General features: G+C 36.7%; 1 protein-coding gene across 1 annotated transcript in view; it reads left to right on the top strand.

Annotated features, from left to right (window-relative positions):
* The window catches only part of CACNB2 (calcium channel, voltage-dependent, beta 2 subunit), an 82,144-nt gene that overhangs the window by 29,475 nt on the left and 28,167 nt on the right, over positions 1 to 24,502 (top strand). Inside the window, exons 3-5 of the mRNA XM_010152601.1 lie at positions 16,472 to 16,594; positions 19,604 to 19,740; positions 21,535 to 21,611. Coding sequence (XP_010150903.1) covers positions 16,472 to 16,594; positions 19,604 to 19,740; positions 21,535 to 21,611 — 337 coding nt within the window. The remainder of the gene's footprint in view (positions 1 to 16,471; positions 16,595 to 19,603; positions 19,741 to 21,534; positions 21,612 to 24,502) is intronic.

Below are 24,502 nucleotides of genomic sequence, written 5' to 3'. Positions count from 1 at the left end.
AGAAGTAGTTTCTGGTGTAAACCGTATTGGTGTGGACTGTGTCCTCTGGAGATACGTTTAAATACATCTAGAGCCTTTGGTTTGACTGCTGAGGCAGCACAGCACTGTTTCTCCCTACTCAGTTTCATACAGTGGAAAAGTACCAGAAAAGGATAATTAACTAACCCTGTATATAGAACCTGTCTGTTTGCTTTGGGGACAAAAAGTAGGTAAAAACCAATTCACTCGAAATGTCTTCATTCGTAGAAAACAAGATTATGAGATATGCAAGAGAGAAGAAATTAGCTGTGCTGGTGACTCCATGAAGCCCAGCATGTGTTTGACCAAACAAGTGGAAGTAATGAAACACAGTTTGAGTGTTTTTGTGAATGTTAAATTCTACAGTCCATTGCCTGATAGCTGATGTCATCTTTCTGGGTTTTTTTCCTCTTGTTCTTTTTTCTTTTTTGCTTTTTAAGTATTTAAGTAGTCTTAAATGATCACATTTTTGACATAATCGCTGGCAAAGGCTGGAGATAAAGTCTAAAATTAAATTAGTTTAATAAGATTGACATATTTTGGTTTTTAAAATAAACTTATGTAAACGTGAAAGAGCTCTTACACTAAAATAAAATGAAGACTTAAAGGGATTTCAAGGCATTCCCAGGAAGTCTGTTCTTCTACATCAACTCAGGATTAGTTTTACCTAAGCAGTTCCGTATAGGTGTTTAACTGATTCTTAAAACCTCTGGCAGTTAAAAACTGAGTAATGTTTCTGTTTTCTCCCTGCTGTTTTCTGTACCTATAATCATCACTGGCGTTCCTTTTGAAACCATTTCTCTGCTTGAGGTCTTGTGCCTGATGTGGCAGCATGTGCTGGTTGAGGCCCCGGCCCCTCTTGAATCCTATGTAAAGATTATTTTGCATCTTGTGGGCAGTATGCTTGCCTGGTCATCTTCCATGGGGTACTGTCTTTCATGTGTGTATGACAGTCGCTTCTAATAGTGATCCAGTTCTTAAATCCTGTCATTAGGACAATCATCGAGTCAGTTAAACGTTTCTTACAGAGTTGATGAGTGCTGTCTGGTCATCTGCAGCTTTCCTGATAAAATTGTGGTCTGTTTTTCATTTGGGTCATTCATCTGGTTTAGAAAGACTTTTTCAAAGCCCACCTACTTAATTCCACAGTTCTCCCAGTTCAGTATCATTTGTAGATTTAAGAAGGACATTGTGTAACCCATCATCCACATAGTTAATGGTAATACTGGATAGTGAGGGATACAAAGCTGCAGAAAATAAATGAATCTATCTTCCCTATTTGCTAGCAACTTACCGTTAATTTTTCCAATCCATTGTGCAGTCCCTTTATTTCAGCAATACTTCTAGAGCTTGTGAGGCTGTTAGAGGAGTAAAGTTCAGAGCTTCAATCAGTTCAGCATGGAGAGGGTTCTCTGCTGTCTGCATATTCTCCTATAGAAAGAAGTTAGACCTGTGTGACACATTTTGTTGTTGAGGTTTTCTTTGTTATCTTCTGCTTTCTCTGCATAAACATTTTATTGTAATTATGTATTTTCTAGAAACAGAAGTTAGCTTGACTGTTCTTCCATTTGTCATAGTCCTTTTTCCACACTTATTATGGCTTAACGTTTGCCAGAGCAAAATGTGCTATAGCTGGAGTTTTATTAAACCTCTATCTCACCTGTGGTTTTCTTTCTCCATCATCAAAGTGGTTTTTTGGGCTTTGATTTATTTGTTTGTTTTACTGGTTTTTTTCCTCCTTTAAGGCATTAATAGTGAACTTTTTTAAAAAAAATGAAGACTGAGCCAAATATACGTAGTGTTTCTGCTTTGTCAGAAAAATAAGAGATTTAGATTTTTCCTTTAGGTGAGAGAACTCTTCTTGATTTGTTTTTTATTATTAATGTACATTAAAAGTATTAGGAGAAAATATTTTCAATATTGCTAACTAATTGTACATAATTTTATACTGGTTTTTTCCCCATTTATTGGTTCTATTCATTATAATTTCCCCTTTAGTATTCTCTCCTAAGTTTTAGGTTATGTACTTTCTATCTTTTTTGATATAGGTTAGTTTGTGCTTGCACCCTTAATAATACTTCACTGAGGACCTGTCACTTTCCTGAACTAATTTTTTCCTTGAGAACTGCTTCCCGTGGGAAGCAGTTATACTTGAAAATACACTGGAAGTATATTAAAATCTGCTTTCCCGGAGACCACTGCATTCATTTTTTCCTCGCTGATGGTGAGTTTTTCCATTTCATGAGCACTTGTTTCTTTACACTTTCATGTTCTTAAACAGCTTCGACCAATTGGTTAGAAACAATCCTAGAAGAGCCCCTTTAATTTTGATTTCCTTACTTGTGGTTTCCAGCACACTGAAAGGTGTCCCTCTTACCCTGCTTAGCTCCATTCTCAGTAAATGTCTACATAGTTCAAATATGCCATTTAAACATCCCATGACCTAGCAAACAGACAGTGACCCATCTCTATACGATTGGTAAGAAAATTCAAATAAAACCCTTATCTTCTTCTCCAGGCTTGATTGCTTATAACTTCTCTTCCATTTCAGTTCCTGGCTTTTTAAACTATTTTTCTTAATTTTATCCTTAAATCGAAGACGTTTGAGGGTCTGTCTCACAGTGAATTCCAAACCTTAGAAAAGGTCTACATATTTGTGATGCTAGGCAACATCTTTCTTTTCCTTCCCAGAAAATGCTGTCCCCTTCATGTAAATTCTAATTATGTAAATTATCACACAACTCTGTTTTGTTAATTAGGACATCATTTTTGTTATGCAGTGGACTTCCAGTTCCTTTCAGTTACCATATTGTTGAGACCACAAAGTGACAACGGAAAAATTGTGTAAATTGTTTGGTGATATGTAAACAGATGAGTTAGTTGTCTTCAATTTTTAGCAAATGGAAGGATGCTGATTAATTAGGTACACAATCTGTATTCTTTCTTGTGAAACCAACCTTTATAAACCCATCATGATAACATGCAGGATATTAAATAAGTGTTACTTTACAATAATTGTTTTAGAACTTCAGCTAATGTTGCATTGATGTAATACAAAAACTAAAAAGCTTCATAAAGTTCATGTTGAGTTTATATTTATTAAAGTAATTTTTATTCCCATTGTATAGAAAAGGATTCATTTTAGATGAAAACAAGTAAAAGATGCTTCTGTCTTCCAATGTCTGACTCAAAAAATGACCAAAGCCATAAAAACAAGTACTAAAAATCTTGCATTTGATACCAATCAAGCAATTTAAAAGTTATTCACACTACTGAAGTAGAGTATTTCTTGGGGATGAAATACAAATGTAAAACAAGATTAAAATATATTATTTAAATATTACCTACTGATTTTATTTTGCCTCTCCATATGTTGTAAACTGGTTTTATTCACAAGAGTAGAATGTTTTAACAGCATTGATGGTTAATATTCTACTTTTAAGCTTCACTCCGGTCTGTTAATTGCTTTAAGTAAATATTGAAATACAATATGTCTATTAATAAAATTAATTTAAATTAAAAAAATAAATAAATAGCAGAATTCTACCATATGTTTACCTGAATCCCCAGTATCACTATGCACATGAGTTATACCATAACGGCCATTTACAACCTTCTGGTTGACTACCAGCAATTCAAAAAGGATTGCAGATCTCCTTGGAGTATAGCCATGGATTTTACATAATTTTTATACTGGAGGAAAGATAGAGAATTTTAGAATTCTTCTTTTAGAAGCTTTAAAGTATGTAGAGTTTTAGTTGCTTATTAGCAAACCATATTTGCTGTCCACTAATTCTTTGTATTGCATGTAAATGGCATTGATGGACAAAGGGTGTAGATGCAGGTTTACATGCACAGGGCTGTATCGCCACATCCATAGCTGGTGACATACATCAACTCGTTATAGTGAATGTACTTTGGGGGAAAAATAAGGAAAAAAGAGGGGAGAGATAAGTGATGGGGCCCCCTGATGAGCATCCTTATGCTCCTCTTGGTGGTTTTCCCTCAGCAGTAGGTGGTGATAAGAAAGAAACTAAATTTGGGGTTTCTCTAATATAAACTAAGCCCTACAAAATAAAGGGCAAGACAGTTTGGGTGTTGGAGTGGAGAAGGCCTGATTGCCCCAGTGGCAATCACTTCCCAGGAGAACCCGTTACAACAACAGGTGAAAGCACGTAAAGCCCTGTGTAATGTTGAAGGTGTAAATCACAGCCGCTTATGCCTAACATGCTAGTACGTGTAATACCTGTTGTCTGAGGATGAAACAGCTGTGTGTAGATAGGCAGCTGTGTCATACAAGGGTACTGTATTGCTCCGGTTGATTCGCTGAGAAGGCTGGGCATGGGCTGTTCCCCTTGGTTTGATTCAGCCTAAGGAGCTACGTCCCTGCATACTCACTGAAAATTCAGTCCACTGAGTCAAAGACAGTAAATTAAAAATGTTTAGAAATCCAAATTAGAATTCTTACTGCTACTTTGCATTTTGATGCCGTGTCTCTTTTTCTTACAAAGAGAAAACTATCAGAATTCTGTGTCACTTTATTTCATGCTTTTGTAATAACTCTTGCTGCATACAACCCAGAATTAAACCTTAGCAGTTCTACAGCTATAATAAGATTAAGGTTTATTGCCAGCTAGTGTTTCATCTGCTGACTAGATGACTAGCTGTGCACCAGCTGTATAATATATTCTGTAAGGATATCATCATCACAGCACTTCACTCTTGCATCTCATACACCCACCAGGAAACCTGTTTTATCTTGTGCTCCGAGCAAGGAATCCAAATGAGATGTCTTAAGGAAAAGTAAATAAGATTATTAGGAATTATTAAAGAGAAATCTTTTAGTTTCTAGCCATTACTGTGAGTGTTATGGACAGGATCGGAATGAGAACTCTCATAAATATGTAGGCCCCAATTACAGGCTGCTCTTGGCAGGGCTCAGGTGAAGAATGGCCCAAAGCCTGGCTTTTAGCCACTCTTACGTTGCTTCTCCCCTGTATGATTCTGCCTGGTTCCCTGCTTGTGTCAAAGAAACCTGAGTGTTGCTCTAACTTCCTTTGAAATCTTTTGGGAAGGATTTCTGGCAAAAAAGGATCTCCAGAACATAGAGGCAAGGGCATGACTCCTCCTGTAACAAGGCAGGATAACTGCAGTGCAACAGCAGCTCTGTTTCCCCTGGTTCTGGGAAAGAGGTTTTTCATGCAAATAGAAGGGGAAGGGGTAAGCACTCACTGGTCTCCCACATGTGCATGGCCACAGTTATGGCCAGGCTTAGGACCCAAGATACACATGTTTTTCCAAAGGGCAAAAGGAGGATTTCAATAGTTACAGGAGGATTATATTAGGTAAAGCTAGTGACATAGGATTCCTTTTTTTTTTTTTTTTGTCATTCAGCCAAAATGAAGATATTAGCCTAATATTAACCTAATATTTTATATGCTTCATATCAGCTTTAGGTTAATTTTATTTAAAAACAAAATATTGGAAAATTTCAGATAAAACTACATGTTTCTTATTAGCTTTGCTTTAAATAGCTCTGGTTCCCAACTCACAGTTTTTATGCTTTCAGCAAATATTTGAGAAGAGCACAGTCAACGTGTGCCTCCACTCTAGTGGTATTCCTCTTACAGAGTATTAAACCACTTACAGTCTGTTAATTCTGCAGTTGAAGTTCCAGGTTTTTGGCAATGGATATAAACATTTCTGTTGTACTGATGGTGTATGAAAATGTCAGTATGTCACTTAACATGCACTACTTAAGGGATCTTTTTGGTGTTTGTTTTATTTAAACATAGAAAATTGCACATGCACACATACACAAAAAAAATAAATTAAAAAAATAAGTAATATCTAATATCAGGTGTTCCAAATCTAGAAAATGACAGATGGTGATTTGTGTTGGCTTAACTTTCTTCCCTGTGCAAATATGTAATGCTATAGTCTTCACTGTATGATCAAGCAGCTGATGATTATTTTGTTTCTCCCTTCTTGTTGTCTTTCTTCTTGTTGACAAGAAGGCCAACACCTAGTGTTGTATTTATTCTGTCATAAGAGAGAAGTATTCACTTCTCTTAATGATTTCTTCATTGTGGGGCGTTGTGCAGAAGCTATCTGAATGCGTTGTGAGCATTGATTTATCATTACGGTATTGCAGCTGGGCAGCTAAGTCACAGATCGAGATCAGAAGTTTCCATTAATGTTGAGTGACAAATTTAAGAAACCTTTCATTCATAGCACTGAGAAGAGGGAAGGATTTGGCATGCCTGGAAAATTAGGGATTGGTGCTTTAGTTCCCTACCTGGGGGAGAGAGAGGGGCAGAAGTGATTCATGCCATTTTAAGAGAGAGAAATCATCCCTTAGTGGCTGCCTTTCTCTGTTGAACTGAGTGAGCCTCACTCTTTGATGGCAAAAATTAATCCATCAGATGAATATAGGATGCTATAGAGAACTCGTTGTGTTTCATACATTCTTGATCTGTCCCATGAGGAGATCCTTCCTGCGTGCAAGTAAGATATGGTACTGAAACAGGGGAGAATATATGATTATGAAGTTAATGGCTGTACTGTAATACTGTACATAGTGAGGGCTGAATTAAAGATACCACCAATGTTCCCCTAAATTAAGGGTACCTCCATTTTCACTTCTCCTAAGTCTGGGATGTTTAACTGTTTTGACTTTAATAAATGTTCTTTAAGCACAGCTTTAAATGTATGTGCTATGTGTTATAATTTCTGTAATCTGTATCTTGGCTGTTAGGGAGATTTGCAGTAGAGATTCCATTTGAATTTATATGAGAAGTATCTCAAATTGTGCAAAGCCTACAGAAACAGTAGGTACTCAGTTAAAGAGTAGGATAACATAAGCTGTGTCCATGAAATGTAGTCATGTGAAAGGGGCAAGTACCATGTGCTGACATAAACTCAGGTTTTGTTCAGCTTATTAGTTAAGAGCTAATATGACATTTGACTTTTCAAACTCTGAAGTATCATCCTTGGAACATGTATTCATATTTACTTCTGCAGATAGAGCAGTCTAGCTACAAAATCCATGTTTCTAATAAAGGAAGAACTTTTCAGCACAGTTTCTTAAAAAAACACATGCTTAATGTATTATGTAAAAGTGAAACATTTTAACAATATTAACCTTTGGCTCTAGCAGTCATACAGACTTCCTGATCCAACTGAAGAAATTAGGAGCAAAATTGTTTTAAATACTGGAAGTAGCAATAAAACTTGCAGGCGTGATACTGAGTTAAGACACATTTTCAATGATACAATTTTTTGTATTTTCAGAAGCTTTTGTTAATGCTATCTTCATTTTTAACCAACCATTGCAGTGTTGATTTATTTAGTGTTTACTTCAGCTTACTGTGTCATAGATTGATGCTTTTCCTGGAGAATTTTTGTTTGTCAGTACCATGAAAATATTACTGCAGATCTTTTGTCTTTGTGAACCTCAATTTAGCCAAAAAGCTAAGATCTACTAAAATGCTGTCTCATAACCTTAAAATGTCTTATAAGCATAATATGTCCTCACTTATGACATTGAAAAAAAGAACTTGAAATCCCAGCACAGTATTTTTATTGCAAACGACAGTTTTCATCTGCTGTTTTTTGCTGCCAGAATAAGCATGTTTTCAGTAAGCACAAACAGACTTCTTCAGCTGTGCCTGTTTCCAGTTGTTCCCGTTAAGTCCTGAAGTGGGTGGAACTGAAGAGCCACCTTTTTGGCACACTTGCATGCAGACAACACACGGCCATGATGAGTTTTGGCATTATGCACTAATAAAAAAAGACCCTGCTCATATGAGAAAGCTCTGTGTGCGTCACTAAAGCTATTTCAGTCTTTGCTGCCTCCTGAGCTGAATGTAAACCGACATCGGTGACTCTATTCAAATACAATTTCGTAAAAGGAAGTAGGAAGCATGACTTTCAAGCTGTGTGTGAAGATGAGCTAAAATAGTAACAAAAGTATCTCTAGAGAGTATGAGAGGACAAAAAAAAAATTCTCTTAAGCCTACCTATTGTTAAGAAAAAAATGGATCTGGCAGACTATTTTGTACCAGCTGGATGTGTTAATTTTTCCTCCTTTAACACTGAGAGCAGATGTTCCTGTACAGTGACACCAAGGAACTGGAAGGATTCAGAGATTTCTTCAGTGAATTTCACCACTGGGTCTCTATCCTAAGGAAAATCACACTTTAATAGCTGAGTTTCCATGCAGTGACCCTTACAGCCTGCGTAGAGTGTCCAGGAAGAAGGCTGGTCGTGGCAGTGGCTTGTGTAATGGGGATGTTTCCTTGCTGGCCACTCTCACAGGAGATTGCATTTTGGTGTCAGGCTCTGGAGGGCAGTCGGTGCGATGCTTCCTAGGCAAGAATTGGTTAGCCAACCCCTTGTAAGCGAGCAATGCAAGTACCAGTAATGGCTGGGCATAGCTGGTATTTATTGACTTAGTTTTGGAAATAGATGGTAAAATATACTCAGATCAAATTACTGACTCAGGCACTGAGAAATTATAAAGCTTGGCTCGAGAACTGCGTGTTCTGGCTGACCACTTGTCTTCCAAATCCCTCAAGAGAGATCCATGCTATCAAAAGCCTTAATAATTCAGAAGAGTTTGAACCTCATTATACTATTCTTGTACTCAGGCTGCTACTTATTAACTGCAATTTTACTGTGTTTTGCTCTCCCACTATACTTTTTTAGCTCCTTTACATTGTTGGAAGTGCTGAGTATGACACCTTGCACAGGAATGCACTAATCCAAAACTTGAGCCTCGGGCATTAGATGGTTATGAGGGCAGTGCTGTCTGCTATACGAAAGTAATAAAACTGCTGTCTTAACCTGAAATAATAGTATATGCCACAAAGACACATACAAAAAACCCAACCTAGTGGTTAAAACCTCCCTCTTTTTAGACCACTTATATTTAGAACTGGAAATTGGTGATTTCTGCTTGTGGTAACACTTCATTTTCCATGTACTGGAGTATAAACCACAGTATTTGTTGTCCAATATAGACTTTTATGTCTCTCACTTATAGGCATATGAGTGAACCGTAGTTGCTGTATTTTTTTTGTATGAGTGGTCAAATACTGGAGTAGGATGGACAGAGAGGTTGTGGTGTCTGTCCACAGAGGTGCTCGAGCCTCAGCTGGACACAGCCCTGAGCAACCTGATCTAACCAGACCTGCTCTGGGCAGGGGTTGGACTAGGTGATTCCAGAGGCCTCTTCTAATCTCATTATTCTGTGGTTCTGTCTTGCTGCCAGACTTGTTCGATAGGTACACAAACACACACCAATGAAAGAAGGCTTAATCTTTTCTGGGAAGTCATCATATTGGTTGCTACTTTTAGTGACAGCGGGTATACTCCAATTTTCTACTGGGACATCCATGAGTTGCTGTTGCTTTTTTAGCAATGTGATTGCTGAGCAGATGCTATTTTTAGAGATTGGACAATTACTTACCTTTAATGAGGCTACAGTAATAATCAGCATTTTGGATGTAAATTTCCTATGAATTGTTTGTCTACTCAGGCGGGTTTGATTTTTGTTTCTTGTATAAGACATACAAATTGGTGTACAAAAAAAAAACCAAACTATATTTTTTATTATTATTAAAAAAATATATTTTTTTAAATTTTTTCCATACTAGAGCTGCTTTTGTGACAGTATATATTTCATAACATTGTAAATGTCTTTAAAATAATAATGAAAATCTTGGAATTCTGTAAAGCATCTAGGTATTAAACTGCTTTTGCTTTATATATTTGACTCTCAGTCAACAGCAGGCCAAAATAAAGTAACTTATTTTACAATGACCATCACAATCCTACTGACCTTTGTCCTGTGTGGGGTATTAACGCTGCTTACAGCCCAAACGCTAGGTACAGGGCTACTCTGTGAAAATAGTGCCAAATGTAGGTCATCATTTGACATATTTACTCCCTACCAAGACAACTAATGAAAAGTTCAGGAGTAGTATCACCTTTCCTAGGCTGAAAAAATTGTGTGGTGTTTTTAAATTTTCATGAGTACAAACCTGTTAGTGTTTCAAGAGAGACCCATTATATTCATTACCCAAGAGGAGAATAATTCCATGCTTTCAGGATAAGATTATGGGCGTCTGTGAAAAGTGGATATGATGAAGGATGTGTAGCATTCTGTATCAACAGCGAGGGAGGAGACTTGCTTTGAGACAGATTTTCCAAACTTTTACACAGATGCCAACTTCGACAAGCACTTTGTCAAAATGAAAACTGAAGTAATTTTCTGGTTGGTTCTTGACTTAGCTGGTGCTACCTTCATAAAAGATGCATTCTGATCAGCATTGTGGTTTCATTTAAACTGGTGTAAATGCTGTGTACTGTGGGAATGCTGTAATAGAATGAGAAATGAGATCGATCAGAGACACTTTGAAGAAAATAAAGGCAGCATTAAGCCTTGTGTTTCTATAGCCCTGGAGTAATTGCTTCACAAAGGACAGCATAAGGTGTAAAGGAGATGGTTTGGAGAATGCTCTGATCTGTTTTTCTACATGCTGGTATTGGATGGGGAATAGAGATACCTCAATTATCATGTAACATTCCCAAAATTAGTGGCCGTGAGGGAGATGACCTGTTCTGTGAGACAATTCTGTGTCATAAAATTTGCCTCCTTGGCTGGGATCCCCTGAGGCTGCATCCTTTGGGTTTATGGCACAGCATAAAATATCTGCAATGAGTTATAGGAAAAAAAAGGGTCCTGCAATGTTTTAAGTGCATTACTAGGAAAGAGATTATGTGATTTTTCTCTGTTACTGGATGAAATATTTCTTGAATGTAGATTCAGCCAAGCAGGTGCAAACTTGTTCAAACTGGCAAATTGATGGCAAGGTATACAATGTGGAAATGCTTGTGTATACACTGAATACAAGTTGGTCATAAAACAAGAGGGAGGGAATGTCAGTAGCAGAGTATAATACTATCGTAAATAGTATTGACATAATAATGAGGGTTGGCATGAAGATGTATAAAGTGAATATAACTTGTGAACCAAAAGGAAAAAGTGAAAACCAGACGGAAAAAGAGAAAAGTAGGTAAGGTCTCCCTAGTCCCACTTTAATTTGTTTGTTACCAAAAGTCTACGGTTGGTCAAGTTGGTTTGGCAGTTGGTGAGTATGTTTTCATTTATTTATATTCTCAGTTAAAACCAGAAGCTGAAATTCTTTGATTGAGAACCCCACTCCAGAGTGTGGTTCCTGCTGCTGTAGTGGAGCAGATGATGGTAATGTTCATGGCCTGGTTACTGTTCTCCTTGTGAGGTTATTCAGGGGAATACGAAAAACATAGTGTGAATTTTCATTCTGAAGATTAGTGAACTTTTTCAAGCTACGTTGTTCCTTGTGAGAGAGATGAAATGTTAAACTGTTTAACATCTGGGAGCATCTGTCCTTGTAGTCCAGCCTGTGGATTAACTGAGTGCTAAACTGACATCACATTTTCATGGAGATTTAGAGAACAAACAGAAAGTGCTTATCTGTTTTGACCCAGGCTAATTTTAGGACTGTAGAGTATGTAAGCAAATGCTAGATGTATTTTAAAATATACATATGCATATGCTAAAAAAAAAAAAAAAGTTTTTTTTTTCCTAAGGCCCTAATTATGTAACAACTGGATATTTTTTTTTAGTTCAAGACAATGTAGTTCAGGAAAAGGAAAAGTAGTTAATTTGACAGTTCTGTGAAACTTTCAGAATTACTTATTTATATAAAAAGGCTATCATTTAACTTTTATAAATTAATTAGTTTTAAATATTAAATTAGATGAATTATTGTAGTCTAATCCCATGGTAATTCAGTCTCCCTTTCTACCAGTATGACAAGTATCTAAAATGGGACATAATATTTCTGTAAATATCTGTACCTCAATGTTTTGCTTTGTTTTTCTACTCAGAATTTTTATATTAATCTTTTGATAACATAAAATGACAATGGATTTTTTACCTGCTACTTCTTTTTCATGTTAAGATAGTTCTGGACTAGTTCCCATTTTTCTCTTTTTCTTGAGTAGTCAGGTATTGCCCTCTAATAGGAAATTTTAGATCACTTCTAAGAAGTATGTCAAGGACATTAACTTGATGAAGATGTCTATCTGTTGCAATGCAGCAAAGATTTTAAAGTCTAGTCAGCCTAAAGTCTTTCATCTACTGATACTATTAGGAGTAAGTCACAATACTCTGCATTTTTTATATTTGCTGGAGCATGTATCAATTGTGAGAATGGGTAAGCAAGCATATTATTCCCCCTATCAGTGCTTGGCAAAGATTGTTCCTTACTAGTTCCATTCTTGTTCGGCGCTACACTTCTACAACGACAGTTTACTATGCTTTACAAAGAATAATTCTTAATAACATTTAAGATCATTCTTAATAACAGTGGGTGATTTATTCCATGCTGTACTATTTAATGTTGAAATATTATTTAGGAGATTTGACAATTTGATGCTTATTCATATCTGTATTTTCAGTACTGGAATGAGTAATAGCACAGAGAGCATCAACTCAGTCTGTAATTTTTAAATTTGGTAAGGTTGTGAGGTTTTGTATGAATATTAAAAACCCAGTAATTTATGTTATCTCTTATTTTTAAGGGAGATACATGTTATCACTGAATTCAGTGCCTGTGTGACCACTTTTCTTCTTTGTGGCATGCCTAGTTCTGTAATAGCTATCTGTCTTTCATGTAGGGTAAACGAGTGCTAGTAACAACTGAGAGAATGGTAAAGGAGTTGAAAAAGATACAAATTTTAGCTGCTGGGAAGTGGAAAAACCCATGTTGCATCGACACTGCAAGGCTTTTAAATTGATGTGGAGGAATAAACAAACCTTATTTTTTGGATGGTCATTCTCATAAATACCTATTTTCAGAAATGTAATTATGAATTAATAATTATATCTCGATGGCCTTCTAACAGTCATCTGTGTAATATCAAGGTGAACTTATTGCTTGTTAAGGGACATGTGTGCCTAGCATTTACATACCTTTCTCATACTGGAGTCCAGAACTTTGTGTTAGGTGCCTAAACTCCTTTTGTAGTGTATTGGAAGGGTTCAGGGTATGAGAAAGATGCCCAAAACAATTAATTAAGCCAGCTATTGGATTTTGATTGTGATTTATATATATAAAAAACGGTGGCTATAATTTTCTAACATAGAATGATAACTAATAAGAATGTCTTGTAAACTCATCTAAACCAATTCCGCCTTGCAGTACCTATTTTTCTACACATTTTTCCGGTTGATGGATTAATCTGATCCACTTACCAGTTGTGTCTGTGTATTTTTGAGTATTATTTCTGATTTGAGTGGGGTTTTTTTGTTGCATAGTGCAAATGTACTCAAGTTGTTTATATAACCTCTATCTATTGAGTAACATTTCCAGCATCTTCCAACAGCAGTAGGATTTTCCATGTTGAAAGAAAACGGACACTTCAAAAATTGCTCTGTTTATGTTGTTATTATGCTTCGTATAGTGGTTTAATTTGTTAATTATTTTGTTTCTTCTAGAACAGGTGACCTTCAAAGAAAATAAATCAACTTTTTGCAATATTCTAATGGGGCTAAACACTGAGAAAGACAATGAACTCCTGGGATGTGTTATTTTAAACGTTGATGCATACATATGTAAATGTGTAGGTAAAGAGAACCAGACTTAGAAAGAATTGTTTTGAGAAGATATAGAACCACTAAGCCACTACTTTCAGACACTGTGATGGGGAGGAAAGGAATGTATAGTGGAATAACTATAGCCAGGTTTTCCAACCTGTGAATATATTGTGTTATTAAATTTTTCAGTCTGCCATAGGCTTTCCAGTGTAAGATAGTGCCTGTTTAAATGACACCAATTTCAGTCATTAGAGCCCTTCTACCCAACATTTCTTACAACTTTTCCACTATTAGAATCATAGAATCGTAGAATGGTTTGGGTTGGAAGGGACCTTAAAGACCATCTAGTTCCAACCCCGCTGCCATGGGCAGGGACACCCTCCACTAGACCAGGTTGCTCAAATAACAGATGGGGATAAAGTCCTTTTCCCATAATTTTGTGATGATATCTTCATACAAATACGTATTTATATTCAGAATGCTGCATAAACATGAAGCCCATTCTCTAACCCTCTGCCCAAATTTATTCCCACCGAAACTGCCTGTTTCACTTCTTGACACAGAGATTCTTATGACCCCACTGTTATGAAAGAGCTTATTGTTTGCCCTTGTAGAGTTAAAATCCTTCCTAGAATGTTCACTTAGATGTGAATTATTTGACTGTGGTAATTAATTCAAATGCAGGCCTATTTAAGGAGTTTTCAGATCTGCTTTATTGGAACCCTGTGTCTTTTACAGCACATTAGACCAATACTAAGCATCAGGGAATCTTCTCTCCCTTTATTTCCAACTGTCCTTTCCAAGCCAGGTGGCATGATACTGTCTTTATAATTATATATCTTTATCATGTATTTTCATGTGGCAGATGTCTGTCCTCTAGCAAGTTGTCAGAGTAATCCCTGTTGGAGCAGACAGGGATTTTTGGTAATCGGAAAAGTACAGCATTATTTTTGGTTTCAGGTATTCCGGTTTGCTGTCATGAAGTAGGGGATGGATTTTCATATCCTCTTTTTTTTTTTTTTTAAATAAATGGGAACAATCCCTTAAATAGGAAATGAGATACATTTTTTGCTTCTCCTCTCAGCAAAATGCCATATTTTTAGCCACACCAAAGGAAGGATGGAGACCAACAAATAAAGCTAGAACTGTTGGTAGAAGTTTCTGTGTGTTTTAAGATGAAAAGTTATGTCACATGTTCCCCAATCAGTCGTGCGCACCTCTGAGACTCAGTTCACATCCCTAAAAATATTTTACCAGCCATAATGTGGAGGGGCTTCAGACCGGAGCACAAGAGCAGTGTGGAGGATTTTGGCGTGGGTAAAAGGTTTAGCCTGGGGTAGAACCACAGTGTGGATTCCAGGGATACTGTGTGATACCCTCTGTCAGGAAAGCAAGCTCAGGGTGTTGTTTGGTATAGAATAAACCAGGGTAAAGGTTGTTCTCCTGTACTCTGGTTGTATCTCTGGGAAGAGGAAGCCCTCTATAGATATAGCCTGGTTTGAGCTGGATCAACCTGCTTAACCATACCTGTGCAGAAAGGTGTTCAGTGCTGGTGGGGCTTGGAAGGAGAAGCTGTGCAGGAGGCTGGAGGCAGCTGTGGGTCCAGGGCAGCCACTGACTCTTCCTCTAACTGCTTCTTGCAAATAGAACTGGTAAAAAACCTGTAACTCACCGATAGCAACTACTGGTATAGGTTGTAGTATGAATTATGGCAACGAGCAAATCTCTCTGTGGCTGGTATTCGGTAACAACCTCACAATCTAAGGGCGCCTTACAGTGCTCTCAGAATGCCTCTGCAGTGAGATGTCTTTCTCAGGGGTCACTGGCAGCCTCTGGCACCTCTCCAAATTTGTGATGTCCCTGAAGACAGGCAGGAGTGACATGTAGCTCCTCCATAGCAGGGAGGTAGGGACTTCCTCTGGGCAAGTCCTGCAGGAGAACTGTAGACACCTACAGACTGTCAGCTCAACCGAAGAGGAAATACTTAATTTTTATGTACATCTGGGGTTAGGTATCAGCTTAGTGTCAATGTTGGGATCCCAGTTGTGGATATGAATGCCTAAATAAGTGCCTCATTATTCTTACAAGTCTTCCATTGCTGATGTGAGTGGGATTGCATAGGCAGTGGAATCAAACTACAGTAGGTTTGGCCATAACCACATTTGAATTTAATGAGATTTGCTTTGAAATAGTATAATCATAAATTTGTATAATAATGAGAATTTATTATATCTCTTTGCTTACTAGCAAGGCATAGTAAATGATTGCAATTTTAACTTCAGGTACTAGTAACCTGAAATCTGATTTGCTTATTCTCATTCCCTGTTGAATTCAGTATGGGCCCAGTTATTTCTGTGAAAGCAGGATAAAACACTCCATGCATATTTAAGTACACCTTTTAAAACTACTTTTAAAAACACAAGTGTGACCACCTCAGTAAAGAGCTATGGTTAAAAATCTCTAATAAATCTTAGCCAAAGATCTGCTGTGCAATGCCATAATAACTAAACATACTATAAGATTTCCAACTATTTTACAATTTCTAATTACTGATTTGACTTATGCCAAATGAATTCAGAGCGCTAGTAGCTAGAAAATATCTTGTATTCTATCAAATGTGTTGATATGAAATAACTGAGGTAAATAAATGTGATGCTTCATAATGTTTTACATGGATGTTTTAGTTCTTTGTAATTGTTATTACTTTAAAAAGATAACTTGCAAAATCATCCTCAGTGTGAATGTTTGTACATGTGTATGTGTTTGCAAGGAAAATCTTGATGATGTTTATCTTTTGGTTTGCAGACAAAACCTGTTGCATTTGCAGTTCGGACAAATGTTGGGTACAGTGCAGCTCACGATGACGATGTTCCAGTCCCAGGCATGGCCATCTCATTTGAAGCTAAAGATTTTCTCCATGTTAAAGAAGTAAGTAAATGTCTCTTTAAGGGTCTATTTGAGTAATAGTGCTACTATTTCTTAACGTTAAGATAACACTTCACATTGTCAAAGCACTATACAAATGTTACATAAATAAGGAATTCATTCTCTTTGAAATACTGTTCTCATAAAAGCAATGGCACAAATTTCTTACACTGGGGAATGGAAAAATAGATTCAAACATTCTTGCAGCTTCAGGCATGACGGGACAGGCACTCTGCGCTAATTGTTCTTAGCAATACCTGGGTTTGTCTCTAATGAGTTACGGCAAGTTGGCTGTCTAGCAGTGTTAGGCTGGAGCTGGGCTCTGGAAGGGACCCTGTTGCAGGGCCAGGTGAATCGCTGGGATGGAGAGATGAGGAGGGACCTCAAGGAGTCAGACTTGACTCACTGGTCCTGCGCTTGGCATCAGCTGTTGTATCTGAGAGGGTCAGCCCTCTTCAGGAGGGTGCCCTGAGCAGCAGCCTGTCCCTGCACAGCCATGTCCTCCTGTTCCATCTTCCATGGCTGTGCCCTGCTTGCTCACCACCTCTATATCCCACTAGATATTGCTCCTTCAGTCATTTTGGTGCCCCCTGTAGTTAATGCTTGGAGAACTGAAATGTCCAAAATGTAATTATTTATGCAGATTAAAATTAAAAGAACTTATTTGATTATAAAATGCCATGTTCCTTTTATATTTTTTACCTTACTGGTTAATACAAATAAAGAAATCTAAGTTAATCTGGTAACTTTTGCCTGCATAGTAATGCTGTATTGGATCAATGCTGTCCTCTTATTGTCTGCTAGAAGTGTTCTCCAGTTTGTGCTGCTGACGAGGGCTCAGACGACAAACAACTCAGTTTAAAATGTGCATAAGCAATGAGTGATTGAGTATGAGGAAAATTTATTTTCATTATTAGGTTACATTCATTGAAACTCAGTACATATAAAGATGAAGGATTCCTTCCTGCATAAAGAAACATGCACTGCATTATAGTCACTCTGAAATCTTTTGGGGCTTTAATGCATGGCCATAATTCTGGTTTGCATTTAATTCATATTTGTGTTTCCCTTGGCACTCCAAGAATAGGTGACTTACAGAGAATTGTTCACCCAGTTGGCACCTTGGGAGCTGGGCACCTCACTACCAAGATTTCCTCTAATACTTTTTAAAATAAGAAAGTATTATGTGTGGTATTATGTATTTTAAAAAAAATTTATCCTTCTTTTCATATACTGGAACAGCATTTAGCTATGAGACTTTGCAAGAGTGGATTCCACATGCATTTATTTTTGTATGAAGAAAAAATTCCTGTGGATTTAGCATTTCTATCACATAATAAAATTAATGTTGTTTTGTAGTAGTCTGTACTGTAGGACAGCATAAAAAAGTAGTGATCGTTCAGATTTTAATTTAGTGGTGGTTTCTAAGTATCCATCTCTTTGTTTTAGAGTTAATGATACTTCTGCAGACTTAAAGTATGCCATAGAGCAGTTCCATATAATGGCAACTTGCATTGGCTCAATTGCTATATTCTTCCTACACCTATATTATCCTAAAGACCTATTTTAAATGCACATGCATATCATTAGTTAGCATTTTGCAGTGGAAGATTATGATTTTAATAATATGTTCAGTGTAATACAGCTCTGAGAATTTGCTATTCCAGATTAGCTCCCAATTAAATGTTGGCATTCTCACTCATAACGGCATGCTCTTGGATGAATGTTATAGATCCCCTTATAATTTATAAGCTTAAAAGTGCGTTTATTTTAATCTTAATTTTTTGTTAGCTAAATATCTTAAAGTTGGTTTCAAGCACTACAACATTTCTATAGTAGCCAAAATGAAAGGTAATACTGCAGTTTAAGTTGTGTATCATTGATCCACCAATGTTGTAGTCTCAGTGAAATTAATTCCTTTTTGTGGGAGCCCACACATTTTACATGTTTTACTCCTAACTGTACACTTGTTAAAACTACTTATTAAATAATTAAACAGGCACTATAATATCTACATTCATAGCTCCAGATCCAAGAAGGCGTCTTCTCTTCCTATTCAGATGTTCTCTTACCATTCCATAAATAAGCCAAATTATCCAAAATACATACTTGATAGTAGTTATGCCTGTGGAACTCCTAGAGTATTGCAATTGGGGCCATACATAACAGTGATCCATAAATGGCAAGTAAATAATACAGTAAAAAGCAAATTGTTCCGCTCTACAGACCTCTGCAAAACAAGCAGACAAAACCCCTTGTGTGTGCATGAATGAATATTATTAAATCAGTCATTGTCTCATGTTTCATATAGATGAAATTCAGTTAATTGGTCTATCTTGTACATTTGTAGAATTGTAAAGGGGTTTTTTAGTTATCCAAAGATACCCATTCCTTGTGGATCTATCATTGTATGTTTAAGATGCGGATTACATGGGCTAGATGCAGTAGAGCATATGTAAGGAGCACAATGTAGTCACATTTCAGAAGATTTTAGTGAGTTCAGAGGAGCAGGGGAGTTTGAGAAGTAGTATTTTTTATTTTAAATAGAGAAGTGAACATAATGGAATAAGGAACAGAGCTGTAAAAAGTGTAGCCGTGGGTAGGAGCAGATCAGAAGACATCTCTGGTGTCCACCAAGGAGAAACATCAAGGGAGAACAAAAGCAGTTCTCATGTATGAGGAGAAAAAGCTGTGAAGCAGAAAAAAATAAGGATGGTGAAATGGGTGGAAATAGCAGCCTGGGAGAATCATGAAGACTAAGAAAGAAGGTTTCTGTTTAAGTACTGTATCATTTTAATAATTTGCAAGGTATAATTATTTTAATGTATTTCTGAATATTACCACAATTCTTCATTGCCATAATAACATAGTAGAGTGATTAACTGCAGGGAAGAATTACATAAAATGGCTTAAGCTGCAAATTAAAAATACTAACAAAATTATCCCAAATACAGTAATTTCTTAATATATCACTTCTGGGTTGTTGTTTGTTTGTTTGTTTTTAATCTGTAGAAATTTAATAATGACTGGTGGATAGGACGGTTGGTAAAAGAAGGCTGTGAAATAGGATTCATACCAAGCCCGGTCAAACTAGAAAACATGAGGCTGCAGCATGAACAAAAGGCAAAACAAGGAAAATTCTACTCCAGGTAATAACAACAGATCATTAAAAATGGTAGCATTGACTGTGTCACAACTTGGAATTTAGTGGTATATATGCTCTAGTTCTATTTAGTTATTGCAATTGGCAGCTACAAACATCTTGAATCAATGAAGGAAGAAATATTTATTTATATAATTGATGTCATTGCCATTTGAGAGAGAAAGTAGATACTTAGATTGGTGATCTGTGCTGGCCTACGATGCCTATTATTCCATTTTACTTTCATAAAATATTTGCAAATATACATTGAGGTTAGTACATTTTCTGTGTGTGAGCACAATTTTTGACTTTAAAATCACCCATAATCCTTCAGCATTTGTTACTTGTTTTCATCATCTTGCAATTTCTAAACACTTTTAAAGCTGACTTTAGAAATTACAGAAAATGTTAAGATGAATTTATTTGTAAGCTGAAGCCAATGCCTGTTAGGTAGCTCTTAAGAAAAAATGGTTTGGTCTGTCAAATTAATTTCCTACAAATAAAGCTTTTAAGAATATTACATTATATGATGGAAGTTTCATATCAATTCATTTGTTGTCTCTGACTGCAGCCATCATTACATTAAAATAAAGATCCAGTATCTAAATGTATTGAATAATACTGCAAGATGGTAATAATGTCATCTTTAATGTGAAATATTTAATAAAGTAGTTTTCCAGTAAACATTAACACATGTGGAAGTAAATGCCACTTGCTTCCCCTTAGGCATACAGGAAAAATATATTTCCATTATGTCTGAGCAGGGTTTAGCTGGGGCTGAGAAAACAACCGAGAAACATTTGGGAAGCCAGAAAGGCTTTCTTGCTTCAATAGGCAGGGCAGCAGGGTTTAAAGAACATATCTATGCTAGGAGAAGACCAGGGTTCTGCAGTGCTCAGCCGTGTTTGCTGGCTTTGAAGTGCCATTCCAATGATTGTGCTGTCCTTAGCAGGAGGATATCAGGTTCCTTATTCTTCTTACGATGCTTCTGATACAGTCAAATCTGACGCAGTGATTCGGTCCCTTTCCAAATGTAAAGGCTTCCATTCTCCAGAACGTCCCACTGGAGATAACACTGGCCTACATCACAGATGCATTTACTTAGTGCTTATTAATATTTTAAGATGGAGAAAGATGAAACTGATACTATCACATGAATTACTTGAAGAATGAAATAGCCTTTCTTACTTTCTTTTCAGTGCTTTTCTTGTTGCGGTATTTGAAATAAAATTACTACAAATATTGTTTCATTTTCACAATATGAATGGGTTTTCACAAAGCAGGACTTTGTGAAATCCTAGACTGCTTTATCTTTGTTTGAGAGACACTTTTTCCTAAGTGCTACCTTATATTGAGACAGCAAAAGAATTTGTACTTTAATTAAATTGAAAATATGTTAGGCAAACACACTGTTTCCTTAGAGAGCTATCAATAACTCTCCTGTTACAGGAAACAGATATGCTCATTGGCGTAAGATTTAGTCTTAGTAATATTTATTAAAGATTATATATCAGTAGCCTTATTAATTATTGGATCACATTAAGATCATGAGGTATATGCATATGCGAGCATATGCAGCAGAATGAAGTTGCACAGCAGAACAAGGAGTGTGATTGATGTTTGCAGTTCCTCAGACCTCAAAATGTACACACATTTTGTGTGAGATGTGTGTTTTGTACCACTGTCAGAAATCCTGTTTGTCTCTCAGCTAGCAGCTCATTTAGAAGGCAAGTAATAAATAAACTAGAATAAATACTGAGGAAGCAATGAAACTTCAAACTAATTTGTTGCTTTACTCCAGTAAATCAGGAGGAAACTCTTCATCCAGTTTGGGTGACATTGTTCCTAGTTCCAGAAAATCAACGCCTCCATCATCTGGTGAGTAGGTCACGCACCCTTCCATTTACCAGCTCACGCACCTAATCTGTTAAAATGTAGATACATTTAGTCCTATTTTTCTTTCTGTACTTTGTAGGTATAGGTTTGGGTGGTTGCATTGACATAGAGGACTGGTTTGGGTAGGTTTGAAGTAATGGAGTCAATGCCAGCAAGTGCGGGAAAAGATAGATCTGTTAACAATCCACAAAATTCCCTCTTTGATTTTACCATGGTGTTTTATAGCAAAGTCATAATAAAATTATGAGGCTGCATTGCAGTAGGATAGTTAGAAGTTTGGTCCGGTCTGAGCACTACTGCTGGACAAGAAAAACCTTCTGGTAGTAAAGAAAAAGAAGCATTAAAAATAAAAATTCCCAAGAGGTTTTTGCAGTACCATCAAGAAGGGCATTATTTTATAATAACAGAAACTTTTAGTTTCACAATTCTGATAATGAGGATGTGCTTCACATAATTCTAGAATACTGGATATTTTTTGCCTCTTGTGACAAATTTCCCACAAATATTGTTTTGTACTGAGGGCTTCAACAGACAGATTTAACTTTAGTTAGGTTGGATTCAAGAGGTATGAAGCAAAGACATGGAAAGGTGATGGAGGGAACTGGCAATAGATCTCTGAAAAAAGCATAGCAGAAGATTACCAAACCCCACCCCCCACACACACACCCCAAAAAAACCAAAACCAAACAAACCAACAAAAAAACACTAATAAATTCAGCTGCTGCATTGCCTGAGAGAGAAAATGCACATTTTGAGTAAATTGTATTTATTAAGGAATGTTGCTAGTGCCTTGTCTACTGAAGCAAAGATGTGTAGTTTCCAATCACATTAGTGTATACGGAGCCTGGTCTACAGAGCAGGCATCTTAAAACGACCCTGAAGATTTTAAAGTATTTACATGGACATTAAGAGAGGACAGAGGAGTTCAGTCAAGTTATGGTAGTAGCTTCATTTGCTTAAATTAATTATATCTGTCTGTCTTGTGAAACCGTGAATTTGTTTGTAACAACCACCTTTATTACAGTTGCAGGGGTTTTTTATCCAAATATTTATGAATAGTGCATATTAGCTTTCTGTGATCTTAAGATTTTGGGTCTGCAGTGGGTTTTTTTGCTTATCTTCAGACATCCCAAGAAGGATGAAAGAGGCATAGTTTGTGACTAACTCAAGAGACTTTGAAGCACAGTTCAATTGTTACTCCCAGGCCTCCTCTTTTGAAAGTATAATAAATGTCAAATACATAAAATATTTAATGAGTTGAAGAGATTGTAATTGAGTAAGTTAACTTCATTGTCTTACTTTGAGTCAAAGATTTTTTTTTGAATGTAAACCAGTGCCAAAAAACCCAAAATAAGAACATACAAGATGAAGAACCAGTGAAAGACAAACAAAAAGGAAACTCATAGCCATTTAAATAATCAATATGATATTAATATTATATAAAATCAAGCCATACAGTCCTCATAGGCCACCAAACAGGATGAACTAGCACAGAAGATGTTATTATGAAGACTGAGAATGAAAAACAGGAGACATTGACACCTGACTGTTCAAATGCTACATTACATTTTTACAGGAAAAACCTAGCAACCCTGATTTTTCTTTACTGATGATTTTAGTTGAACATACAACCGAAGGAGTTTTAATATGCCTTATTATGAACAATTTATAGCATCTGTGCTGGCCTGTATTCAAGAAAAAGATAATATGTTCTTTTTATACTTATGAAGAGGATGAAGGAGCAGTGTTGCTAGAAGAAAATGTTATGTGATTTCTGTGGCTGTTTTTAGGACCAGGAGCATAGAAACAGGGTGCAGATCTACTTGCAGGCTTTCCTGGCAAGGACAACCTCAAAGGCACAGTTCTGTAACTCAAGGGTTGTCAGGCATCATGGCATTGGATCTGTGGATAATTCTAATGGGAAAATATACTTTACTCAAACAGAAGAGTTCCCTGTCCCAAGTGTCTCTTAAATCAGTAGCTGCCCATAGGCCTGAGAGAAATATTTATTTGTTGCATAATTTAATAGCACAAACCGCTGTGTTAGTTGATGTCCCACTCATCAAGCAGCTGAAAGCAGGTCACTAAGGTGGTTTCATAATAGTTTGCTGTGATTAATTATGGGTTTGGATAAAGTCAGTGCAAACGGTACTGCTTACAGATCTATTTAGAGTTAGATTCAGTTTGGCATAATGGCATGGCAAGATAAGCTTGTGTTCCCAAGGCGTGCCAAGAGGAGGGTAAGATCTTTACGCACCAGGGTGATGTTGTACAGCATGTTTGTGGATAGGTTTTGTATATGGACTTGCTTTCTGAAGACAAATTCAATACATTACTTAAGACTGAGCATTGTAAACAAGAAGGCTTATTTTGGTTGGTTTTGTTTTGTTTGAGATGTAGTTAGCAGTTATCTGTTGGACTTCACAGAGAGGGTGGTGAGGCACTGGAACAGGTTGCCCAGAGATGTTGTGGATGCCCCATCCCTGGAAGTGTTGAAGGCCAGGCTGGATGTGGCTTTGAGCAACCTGGTCTAGTGGAAGGTGTCCCTGCCCATGGCAGGGGGGTTGGAACTAGATGATCTTTAAGGTCCCTGCCAACCCAAACCATTCTGTGATTCTATGACTTGGCATTCAGGGTAACATGGCTTTGCATTTTGAAAACGTATTTATTTCTCAGTCCATAATGATTTTTGCTTAAACTGTTGTTAAAAGAAGGTAAACTGTTGCTAAAGAGGGTAAATATTTTATATTTATTATATAAATGTTGTGTGCTGTATATTCTTTTGTGGGAGATGTTGAACAGCAGTGATTTCTTGTATTCACTTCCATTTTGCCCTGCCTACATCCTCGCTCTTTACAAAGGATCCAGGTCTC

Source organism: Eurypyga helias, unplaced genomic scaffold, assembly GCF_000690775.1.
Source record: "Eurypyga helias isolate BGI_N326 unplaced genomic scaffold, ASM69077v1 scaffold6235, whole genome shotgun sequence".
NCBI lineage: Eukaryota > Metazoa > Chordata > Aves > Eurypygiformes > Eurypygidae > Eurypyga > Eurypyga helias.
Note: the sequence above shows the minus strand (reverse complement) of the source record. Positions and strands in the feature narration are given on the sequence as shown.